General features: G+C 41.2%; 1 protein-coding gene across 2 annotated transcripts in view; it reads right to left on the reverse strand.

Annotated features, from left to right (window-relative positions):
* The window catches only part of RUFY1 (RUN and FYVE domain containing 1), a 31,963-nt gene extending 28,290 nt beyond the window's left edge, over positions 1 to 3,673 (reverse strand). For both annotated transcript variants that reach the window (XM_084635892.1, XM_084635891.1), the window contains exon 1: positions 3,388 to 3,673. In XM_084635892.1, coding sequence (XP_084492018.1) covers positions 3,388 to 3,658 — 271 coding nt within the window. In that variant the 5' untranslated portion in view covers positions 3,659 to 3,673. The remainder of the gene's footprint in view (positions 1 to 3,387) is intronic.
* Between the last annotated feature and the right edge of the window lie 8,915 nt (positions 3,674 to 12,588).

Below are 12,588 nucleotides of genomic sequence, written 5' to 3' on the forward strand. Positions count from 1 at the left end.
TTGTTATCCGATTAGCAATCTCCTATGCCAATTCTTTCAGTATTTTAGGTGCATTCAGCTCTATTTTTTTGTTCAGCCTCAGATGTGGTAATATTTCTATACACTTTCCATATCCCAGTCCAACCCTGGGGTTTTACAACAGACCCTAACACTATCCCAACAGAACGTCTTTCATGATCCTTCTCTAATGATTTTGACCCAAATAGATTCAGTTTTGTTCATACTATCACTTAGTAGTTCTTTATAGTTTACCAGATCATTGATGTACAAAGCTACCCCACCACCTTTACCTTTATTTCTGACTCTCCTAAACAGCATATATCCTTCAGTACTTTTACTTCAATCATAAGTGCTATTTCACAGTGTTTCTGTAGTCCCTATAATGTCTGGTTTGACCTTCTGCATCAGTAATTCCAGTTCCTCCATTTTATTGGCAAGACTTATAGCACTCATGTACAAGGATATGAGTTTCTTTCAGACCTCACCCAGTTTTCCAGCTGAAAATGCAGTGACATTTAAAAATGTCACATCTTTGTATATTGCCAAATTAATCATGGGTACTTGCTCTTCATGCAGCAAATCTGTGAAGATCTCAAATGTGTGTGGCTGAATTTACAGGAGTTGTAGGGCTGCCACACTTTAATACTATGGAGGCATCCCTTTAATTTCATTACAGTGCTCTCTAGTAGTGGCATATACAATTTTAATAACTACACAAACATACAGCAATTCACTTAATATGCATGGGATCATATACATGCATCAAAGGAATATATTTTATAGCTTTGATTGTTTTTTGTTTATTTACAATCCTTTATGCCTCTCAGAGGCTCTCCAAGTGCTTTACTAAGGTATGTGTGTATTATCACTATTATACAGATGGGGAAACTGAGGCATGGGGAGGTTAGAGGGACATTCAACTTTCAGTGTTGTCTGTTATTTTTGCAAGTAAAATCTGATTATTATTGAAAAACTAGAGGAAAATTCTAGTCTGTTTTTCAGTTTACTGTGCACTTGACAGAACTTTGTGTGTTCATGTTCACTGTTTCCCCCGTATAGTCAGTTCCCTCTGTGCACACTGAAAGGGAAGGGAAGATATTTAAAAAAAAGCTAAATGTGATTATAAAGCTATAACATAGGGGCAGCTGTACTGCCTGAAATCACTTAACTCATATTTTGAAAATGATTAGATTTCAAGTTGATGTTTCTAAGTGACTTTTCCAGGGTTATGAAGGAATTCAGTCAGGAACACACTATACTATGTGTGTTTGGAGGGTGTGCATGTCCAGATTTGGGAGCAGAGGAAATCATAATATATGGCTCTCCCCTTTCCACTGGGAAAATTGCTCTGCCACCTCTGCAGCACCATTCACTTCCCTTCTCCTCCACTATATCTTGTGAAGGGTGCTCCACATAGGTTGGGAAAGGCTGGAATGGTGGTGGTGGGTAAAATGGGGGCAGGAATGCATATCATCTCCCGTCTGGCCCTGTGGAAATTCAGAATAATTTACAATACAGCCTGGGGATTTATTCTTTTTGCCATGGAGCTCCCATCTCAGTGGGGAAATCCTCTTTGTGGGCTGTGAGGGTGGGGTAGAATTCAAAGGCCGCTTCATTGCAGCCACACTGCCAGGAACCAAAAGGGGTGTAGAAGAGGCAAGAGCTGCTGCAGGAACATGCAACTGCCATTGAAATGGTCTTAGTCTTCTGTGGTCTCCCCTCCAGGAACTACAAGTGTTCTAGCCAGGCCATGCACCCTATACCACATGGGTTGGAGTGAGAGGGGCAAACTCACACCAAGCTCCTCCCAGTGGAATGATGCGGGGTTGGGCGGAGGGGAATTCCTTTTCCTTCTCTTGGAGGGTGCAATCTGAGTCCAGGTCTAGTGGCTTGACATTATGATATACTGAGATTTATTTGCTGATTAGAAGTAGACATTTAATTATTAGTTTTCCACATGCAAATCACTCCTGTATTATATCTTCATGGACATACACACACACTGAGAGCATTGAGGAAAGGCGTACTTCTGGCACCTTAGAGACTAACAAATTTATTTGAGCATAAGCTTTCGTGAGCTACAGCACTGAGTATCTTGTTGCTGCTACACAGAAACTATTATTCTAATTCTTGCTATTTTTTTTGTAGAATCTTCATTAGGCACCTATTAAAGTCTGAGAAATGCCTTTGTTGTAAGACTCCCAGCTCCTGATCTTTGTGGAAGTAGTTAATGTATAACATGAAATCGAACTACTTCAGAATATTTTGATCAGACCCAATAACTTTTGCACTGTTCATTCCAGATTTCTCTCTCTCCTTGTCCCTCCTCCCATGTTTCCTCTTCTGCTTTTCTCTTCCTTTTCCCTTGTTTCCTTTTCTAGCAATCCTTTCCTGTCTGGTTGTTTGTCAATAAAACGTTTGCCTTTAGGTGGGACCTGAACTGTGCTATGTCAGCTCACCTGGGGATAGAGGTTTCAGTAAGTACAATAGACCATGACATGCAATGATAGGGTAACTTCAGAATCTGATACCTCAATATAGAACTCGTGCATAAAAGAGGGGCCAGCCCCATTAGAGGATGTAGACAGAGCCTTCATGTCCTGTCTTTCTCCCCCATGCCTGGCACTATTTAGTCTCCTTCAAGTTGATGTTCCATTTAGTCATTTATCTGGCATTTTTTTTTGGAAGACTTACCAGAAACACTTTAGCTAATGTATGCAGCAATACACACTACATAGAAGGTGACATCCTAACCCTGCTGAAATCAATGGCAAAACTCCCATAGATTCAGTGGGGCCAGGATTATACTAATTAAGCAGATTTAAGCTCCTAAAAGGACATCCATAAATGTTTGCTAATAAAATTATTTATCATGTAGAAAAAGATTCTTAAGAGAAACTGAATAGTTTAATATCTTGTTATTCAATATTAGAACTCTGTTGCACAATTGCTTCCTGATGTTTCATTACTATGTGTGTGTCAGAGAGACTGTGAAAGTCATATGACTGGTAAACAATATATAGTTTCCTTGTCCCAGTCAGCCCACCTATAAATAAATAAAGAGACCATTCTAGATACTGATGCAGTCATGCTACATCTAAGCTGAACTTTTCTGGGAAATAAAAATGTAATGCACAAAAATTAAAAGCTAGCCTCCCCAAAATATCAAAAAGTTATGCTTTCCCTGATAATGTAAAAGTTTGCTGAGATTTGTTCTCTGGATTCATAAGTACTTTGTAGAAATCATTACAGTATCCACAGGAGATAGGTTTTTAATAAATGCAAAATAATAATAATGTATCTGACACTAAAACATGCCACTTGCAGGCTATAACTAACTTATTTGTACAGGGTATAAGAAAGTTTACTGAATAAACATAACCATACTTGTTTTTGCTGTGTTGTCATTGCTGACTGGTTTGGGTACGAGTCCTACCAAAGCTGCAGACTTCAGAGCGTTGCCATAGCTCACTGCTAAGTTTTCTGAAGCTTTCTTGGCCAGTGAAAAGATGGGAGCAGACCATCCTGATTCTTCAACAGTTTTCTCTTTCCCTTCATTTTTGAGCTCAGTTATATTAGGAATCAGGTTTCTGTCAATGATTTCAAAATCCTCTTTCCGTTCCACAGCAGATGCATTGCAACTCTCTCCTTCAGCCATCTTTAAAATGTCATATGACACTAGTCATGAGCAATCGAGTTAAGCAGAAACTCTCTGCCCCGTCTTCCAACTTGTAGTTGGTAGGAGTTATATGAAATAAAAGGTGTGCTCTGAGTGATCGAACAACAACCACTTGCATGAGCAAACATGTCAGATACCGAAACCCCTGTGATTGTGGACATTTTGCCTTGCATGCTTCAAATTATACACACAGCTATATATTTTCTGGTTACTGATTAATTACAACAAACGATATCCCTTTAGGTATTGTGCAGTGAATGTCCTTTTGTATTATTTCCAATTGTTATTTGTAGCAATCTGAAAAAACAAATGAATCCTCTGCATTTCTACACAATATTTTAAGTTAGCATTTTGCCAGAGTATATGAAAGTCACAGATTTTGCAGAATTTACAAACACATACGACGTTTTGAGACTGGATTGTCCTGCCTAAAACTGGACCATCATAACCTGGAGAAGAGGATTGATAGAGATTTATTATAAGTTTTTGAAAGTGAAGTATGCTCCCCTGCACCATCTACACTACAAAAATAGCCATATTTAAGCAGAGTTGGGAAACATGGCTGCAGCTTAGACACATTACGACATGCCTGGGTGGACAAAAAGGATATGTTATAATCGTGTTGGGGAATTAGCCAATCTACTCCTGGTTAGAAAAATGTAACCTTACCAGGTATCTATAGATTAACGTAGGGTGCCTTAACATGGCTGTAACATGCAGGTTTCTGTCCAGCAACTATATAACATAGTTGCGACTACAGCTTGTTTAAACTTGTATTAAGCATGGTTGGCTCACCTGTTTCTAAACTGGCTTTTTTTGTTGGCTAGACCTAGGAAATATTTTGTTTGGTGGAGGCTAAGAGGACAAGGAGGTAATTTGGGACATCTTGTTACCAACAAACTTGGTAGCAGAAGAAACATCTTTAGACTACAAGTCCCTCCTCTTTTGTTTATTTATGTATAGTTTCTACTCTCAAATATTTTTATTTGATTGCAGTACAGAGGTGCTGTACAGAGTTACAGAAGTTCCTTTGAGAGAATGTATGTACAGCATACTTAATAGATAACTTTAGACAAGACTGATAACAGTGGGGGAAAGGAAAGAAGCTGGTCATCATGCTCTGCTGTGAAGGAGAGTGTCTTTCTGAGCTGGTTAACTTCTGTAAATTAGAAAGTTTGAGGCCAGACTGAGGCCCCTTTGTCCCAGGGAAATCTGTTAAAGGGATTTGAGGGGAGAAGCCTGAGTTTCTGTTCACTGACCCTGTGTGTGGCATGCTAGGGTGGATGGCCTGTGGTATTGGTGAAACAATGTATCTTCTCCCTCTAGGGCTCAACCCCTGCACAGGTGCTTCCAAGAGTGGGGAATATGGTGCCATAGTGGTGGATGAACCTCGCCTTTCATGTGGAAGAGGGAGAGAGATATGTATGTAGATGTGGGGAACACAGTCTGGCCCCAAATCTGTATCTTCCTAATATTTTCTATTTAAACTACTGTTCTACTCTCAAGTATTCTCAGGCAGTGTAAAATTCCACAGTTAACTTATTCTCCACAAAACAGAGGGCAACTTTTAAGCGCCTGCGAAGGATAGTAGAACCTCTGAAGGCTGAAATCTCTTATTCACTCAGGATTTATTCAAACAGAATATAGGCTTTAACTGCTCAGCAGCAGAGCTACAACCATATGTTTATATACAACCAGCTTTCATCCAGACCACACCACACGATCCATTGTCTACAGCCAAGCTCTACGATACAACCGCATTTGTCTCTATCTGAGGGGTTGGAGCAAACACCTACAAGATCTCTATCAAGCGTTCTTACAACTACAATACCCATCTGCTGAAGTGAAGAAACAGATTGACAGAGCCAGAAGAGTACCCAGAAGTTACCAACTACAGGACAGGCCCAACAAAGAAAATAACAGAACGCCACTAGCCTTCACCTTCAGCCCCCAACTAAGACCTCTCCAACACATCATCAAGGATCTACAACCTATGCTGAAGGATGACCCATCACTCTCACAGATCTTGGGAGACAGGCCGGTCCTTGCTTACAGACAGCCCCCCAACCTGAAGCAAATACTCACTAGCAATCACACACCACACAACAGAACCACTAACCCAGGAACCTATCCTTGCAACAAAGCCCGTTGCCAACTGTATCCACATATCAGTTCAGGGGACACCATCATAGGGTCTAATCACATCAGCCACACTATCAGAGGCTTGTTCACCTGCACATCAACCAATGTGATATATGCCATCATGTGCCAGCAGTACCCCTCCACCATGTACATTGGCGAAACTGGACAGTCTCTATGTAAAAGAATAAATGGACACAAATCAGACATCAAGAATTATAACATCCAAAAACCAGTCGGAGAACACTTCAATCTCTTTGGTCACTCCATTACAGACCTAAGAGTGGCAATTCTTCAACAAAAAAATTTCAAAAACAGACTCCAACAAGAGACTGCTGAATTGGAATTAATTTGCAAACTGGACACCATTAAATTAGGCTTGAATAAAGACTGGGAGTGGATGGGTCATTACACAAAGTAAAACTATTTCCCCATGTTTATTCCCCCCCCCCCCGCTGTTCCTCAGACATTCTTGTCAACTGCTGGAAATGGCCCACCTTGATTATCACTACAAAAGGTTTTCTCTCCTGCCCCCACCTCCCCCCCGCTCTCCTGCTGGTAATAGCTCACCTTTCCTGATCACTCTCGTTACAGTGTGTATGGTAACAGCCATTGTTTCATATTCTCTGTGTATATAAATCTGTATTTTCCACTGAATGCATCCGATGCAGTGTGCTGTAGTTCACAGAAGCTTATGCTCAAATAAATGTTAGTCTCTAAGGTGCCACAAGTCCTCCTTTTCTTTTTGCGGATACAGACTAACAAGGCTGCTACTCTAAAACCATATGTTTTGCACTCCATCTAGTGGGATGAAATGGTATTTGACACAATGCCTATTTGTTTTTTATGGAAACTAGAACAAAGGACAGTTGTTTTGTAATAGTTATATAGGCCCTAGTCCTACAATTGACAGCATGGCAAGGGCCCCATAGACTTCAAAGGTGGGGGAGTAGCACTGTATGTAAGGGAGCAGTATGACTGCTCAGAGCTCCGGTATGAAACTGCAGAAAAACCTGAGTGTCTCTGGATTAAGTTTAGAAGTGTGAGCAACAAGAGTGATGTAATGACAGGTTTCAGAGTAACAGTCGTGTTAGTCTGTCTTTGCAAAAAGAAAAGGAGTACGTTAGTCTCTAAGGTGCCACAAGTACTCCTTTTCTTTTTGCAAAGAGTGATGTAGTGGTGGGAGTCTGCTATAGACCACCGGACCAGGGGGATTGGATGAGGCTTTCTTCCGGCAACTCACAGAAGCTACTAGATCGCATGCTCTGGTTCTCATGGGCAACTTTAATCATCGTGATATCTGCTGGGAGAGCACTACAGCCGTGCACTGACAATCCAGGAAGTTTTTGGAAAATGTAGGGGACAATTTCTGGGTGCAAGTGCTGGAGGAGCCAACTAGGGGGAGAGCTTTTCTTGACCTGCTGCTCACAAACCGGGAAGAATTAGTAGGGGAAGCAAAAGTGGATGGGAATCTGGGAAGCAGTGACCATGAGTTGGTCAAGTTCAGGATCCTGACACAGCGAAGAAAGGTAAGCAGCAGAATACGGACCCTGGACTTCAGGAAAGCAGACTTTGACTTTCCCTCAGGAAAGCAGACTTTGACTTTCCCTCAGGAAACTGATGGGTAGGATCCCCTGGGGGAATAACATGAAGGGGAAAGGAGTCCAGGAGAGGTGGCTGTATTTCAAAGTATCCCTACTGAGGTTACAGGGACAAACCATCCCGATGTGTCGAAAGAATAGTAAATATGGCAGGCGACCAGCTTGGCTTAACAGTGAAATCCTTGAGGATCTTAAACATAAAAAAGAATCTTACAAGAGGTGGAAGATTGGACAAATGACCAGGGAAGAGTATAAAAATATTGCTCGGGCATGTAGGAATGAAATCAGGAGGGCCAAATCGCACCTGGAGCCGCAGCTAGCAAGAGATGTCAAGAGTAACAAGAAGGGTTTCTTCTGGTATGTTGGCAACAAGAAGAAAGCCAAGGAAAGTGTGGGCCCCTTACTGAATGAGGGAGGCAACCTAGTGACAGAGGATGTGGAAAAAGCAAAAGTAATCAATGCTTTTTTTGCCTCTGTCTTCACAAACAAGGTCAGCTCCCAGACTGCTGCGCTGGGCAACACAGCATGGGGAGTAGGTGGCCAGCCCTCTGTGGAGAAAGAAGTGGTTAGGGACTATTTAGAAAAGCTGGACGTGCACAAGTCCTTGGGGCCGGATGCGTTGCATCCGAGAGTGCTAAAGGAGTTGGCGGCTGTGATTGCAGAGCCATTGGCCATTATCTTTGAAAACTCGTGGCGATTGGGGGAAGTCCCGGATGACTGGAAAAAGGCTAATGTAGTGGCCATCTTTAAAAAAGAGAAGAAGGAGGATTCTGGGAACTACAGGCCAGTCAGCCTCACCTCAGTCCCCGGAAAAATCATGGAGCAGGTCCTCAAGGAATCAATCCTGAAGCACTTACACGAGAGGAAAGTGATCAGGAACAGTCAGCATGGATTCACCAAGGGAAGGTCATGCCTGACTAATCTAATCGCCTTCTATGATGAGATTACTGGTTCTGTGGATGAAGGGAAAGCAGTGGATGTATTGTTTCTTGACTTTAGCAAAGCTTTTGACACGGTCTCCCACAGTATTCTTGCCAGCAAGTTAAAGAAGTATGGGCTGGATGAATGCACTATAAGGTGGGTAGAAAGTTGGCTAGGTTGTCGGGCTCAACGGGTAGTGATCAATGGCTCCATGTCTAGATGGCAGCCGGTATCAAGTGGAGTGCCCCAAGGGTCTGTCCTGGGGTCGGTTTTGTTCAATATCTTCATAAATGATTTGGAGGATGGTGTGGATTGCACTCTCAGCAAATTTGCAGATGATACTAAACTAGGAGAAGTGGTAGATACGGTGGCAGGTAGGGATAGGATACAGAGGGCCCTAGACAAATTGGAGGATTGGGCCAAAAGAAATCTGATGAGGTTCAAGAAGGATAAGTACAGGGTCCTGCACTTAGGACGGAAGAATCCAATGTACCGCTACAGACTAGGGACTGAATGGCTAGGCAGCAGTTCTGTGGAAAAGGGCCTAGGGGTGACAGTGGACGAGAAGCTGGATATGAGTCAACAGTGTGCCCTTGTTGCCAGGAAGGCCAATGGCATTTTTGGGATGTGTAAGTAGGGGCATAGCCAACAGATCGAGGGACGTGATCGTTCCCCTCTGTTTGACATTGGTGAGGCCTCATCTGGAGTACTGTGTCCAGTTTTGGGCCCTACACTACAAGAAGGATGTGGAAAAATTGGAGAGAGTCCAGCGAAGGGCAACAAAAATGATTAGGGGTCTGGAACACATGACTTATGAGGAGAGGCTGAGGGAACTGGGACTGTTTAGTCTGCAGAAGAGAAGAATGAGGGGGGATTTGATAGCTGCTTTCAACTACCTGAGAGGTGGTTCCAAAGAGGATGGTTCTAGACTATTCTCAGTGGTAGAAGAGGACTGGACAAGGAGAAATGGTCTCAAGTTGCAGTGGGGGAGGTTTAGATTGGATATGAGGAAAAACTTTTTCACTAGGAGGGTGGTGAAACACTGGAATGGGTTACCTCGGGAAGTGGTAGAATCTCCTTCCTTAGAAGTTTTTAAGGTCAGGCTTGACAAAGCCCTGACTGGGATGATTTAATTGGGGATTGGTCCTGCTTTGAGCAGGGGGTTGGACTAGATGACCTCCTGAGGTCCCTTCCAACCCTGGTATTCTATGATTCTGTGATTCACTGGGGCTCCTGCAGGGGTGCAGGAGCCACCTGCAGAGTGAGTTGCAGAAGCAGAACCCCATAGGACGAAGGAGGTGATCACACAAGAATGATATTCTCCAAGGGCCTTTGATGATGTCATCTCAATGCAGCAGATACGAATTAACATTACAGTACATGTGTTCAATTGCAAAAATATTAACTGGAAGTAAGATACGAGCAACAAAATAATATTCCTTCCCATAAAATAAGAAAAAATGAACAACTCAAAAGAAATGTGAAAGTGCACAGTAAGGTAATAGTGGAACATTTTATTTCAATCTTCCTGTCATCTGAGCTCATAAAGGAGCTATTTTACTGTGCACAAGGTTACTAAAAATTTATTCTGTATCGTTTTATATTTTTAAAGTAATGAATAGAACCCAGTTATATATCTAGTAAAAGTGAATGTGAAGTTAATAAGTCAACCAGTGAAATAGCATTAAACAATTCCCCCCTTTTAACAATATAAGCAATGTGAAATGCTAGGGTTGTTCCAGTTAGGTTCAAATTCCTATTGGGAGTCATAAGAAAGCAACTCAGGATGTTGATTAAGTGTGGTCAGGCTTTAGCAGAATTGCTGGTATAGCACATACTAAGAATAAATTACTGTTTGTTTCATACAGCAGGTTGTTAGTTTTTTTTGGTTCAAACATTTATCAATACAAGGGGCATTAAACAATGGCAGTGCTGCTACTTAAAGTTTCCTGTATTCATACAGATCCCAAAGAGAGTGCCGTGCTACTTCTGCATTACATGGTCCCCTTCTGCTGTGACATTTTATTCCAGTAGTCACCTCTGCCGTGGTTTGTTAGTGCAGCTCTTACCATCTGTATGAAGGCAGAGCACTATTTTCTTCTGACAGCCCATTAAGCAAATTGCCTAGCAAGGTTGCTGAAGAATGCAGAGGTCAAGTCTGTTACTTAAGTGACACATCTGTCCTATTTCTGCTTGCCCTGATATTTCTAAACATGGTCTGCTAACAGGCCATCTTTGATCCTACTGAAGTCTGGTTCTGGTTGCACACAGCTCTTATGTTTTACTGCTGTTTTACTGTTTTTTAAAATACTGTTTTAGATATCAAAATCATTAATATGATAATATAATGGAGGGAGGCAGAGTAATCATATCTGCTACTTAAGGACTCCCAACTTTGATCTTGAAATTACACACTGAAGAGATTCTGTCTATCTAAAATCAAAGATTCTGAATTTCAAACTAAAAGAGGATGGCTTATATCAACTTCACTGATCTTCAGTAACATTGAAAAGGATGGAGGAAGTATCACTGAATGAAGATTAATGCAATTTTATATAAGCAGATTCTTCTAGTTCAGTTTTTTCTCTGAGCTTTATTCTGATGTTCAGTAATACTGATTAAAGATATATTTTTGCTATAGAAAGTAGTCTGATATATTTCAAATGTATCACACTATTAAAGGACGAAATTTAATTAATTACTCATTAATAAAATATCTGATTCTGTTCAGCTGTTAAACATACCTTGCATTTCTGTAATGTCTTCCACCAGAAGATCAAAGATATTGTAAAATATTCTTTACAAATATTAAAGTGACACCATCAAATTAAAAAACATTTCTATTGTTTTTTTAAACATTCTAGTATTAGAGCTGACACTTAAGATTACTGTAACAGAAATAGATTAGAGAAAAAATATGTTTGATTATATTTTATACATTTGACAGCACTTTGTGTTTAGTCAACTAGGTCTGGATCCTGTCCACTACTTACATAGAATAGAACGGGACTACTTATGGGAATAAAGTTATTCAGATGTACAAGTATTTATAGGATTGGGGTCTTAATTTCCCATGTCTGTGTGGATTTTTCCACACAGCAAGAGTGGAGAGAAAAATCCAGTAAAATAGGAAAATGGGATTGAAAACCACAAAAGTTGGCAGGGGAATTCAGGGACAGATACAGTATGGGAAACTGCCTTTAACTCATTTTTAAATTGATCAGATTTTGAGCTATAATCATATAGTTTAAGGCTAGAAGGGGCTGCTAGATCATTTAGTCTGACCTCTTGCACAGGTCCCTAAACCCCACTAGTTACCCCTTTATTGAGCACAATAACCTGGATGAGACTGAAATGTTACAGCCCTGAGGAAACTAAACTCTTGTGTGACACAGGCAGAAAATAGAATTGCTGAGGTGCACCAATTCTGTAGGCCTCTGCAATGTTAGGGAACCGATTTGGTGAGACACCCCAATGGTCCTAACAAGCGATTAATACTCAATGTTGCAGAGGAAGGAAAACAAACAAAAAATACAAGGTCCCTGCCAATCTGTCCTTGGGGAAAATTTCTTCCTGACCCTGAAAACAGTGATCAATATGACACTGAGAACATGAACATGACCATCCAGCTAAGCATCTGAGAAAGAATTCTCAGTACTGTCTTAGAGCACTGTCTGGTGTCCCATCTCCAGTTGTTACCATCTCTGATTCTTCAGAAGAAGGAAAATCCTTCCTCCCCAGAATACATCAATCGGGGTACAGGCTGCCAGCTGAAGCATGAGATTTAGGTACATAGGACTGGAAAGGACTCCCCATGATAGTTTCTCTTTAGTGAATTAAGCCTTCGACACCTCTGTGGGGTAGTTATTCCTGTTTCAGAGCTGAGGAAACTGATAAACAGAGAGGTTAAGTGACCTTCCTACAGCCACATAATCTGTGTAGAGCATGTAACGGAACTAGATCTCATGACTTTCAATCCTATTAACTGGAAAGTCACCCATCCTTTCCAATACTGGTTTGTTTTTCCAGAGCGATAGAGGGAAAAATACAGCCTTTTGTTGTGGATCAGTTTCCTGTCCTAGTAGGTTGCAGCTTTGTTATAGAAATGTGAACATATCAGTCAATCAGCATGTTTGTTTGGCTTTAGGGAAGACTCTGTTGAAACACCAACAGCATAGCCAATTTATTAGATGTTATAAAGTAATAGTAAAAGAAAGATGTCCCCATTAAACTATATCTGTGTATGTG

The sequence above is a fragment of the Lepidochelys olivacea genome (assembly GCF_965140295.1).
Source record: "Lepidochelys olivacea isolate rLepOli2 genome assembly, chromosome: 8".
In the NCBI taxonomy this organism is placed as follows: domain Eukaryota; kingdom Metazoa; phylum Chordata; order Testudines; family Cheloniidae; genus Lepidochelys; species Lepidochelys olivacea.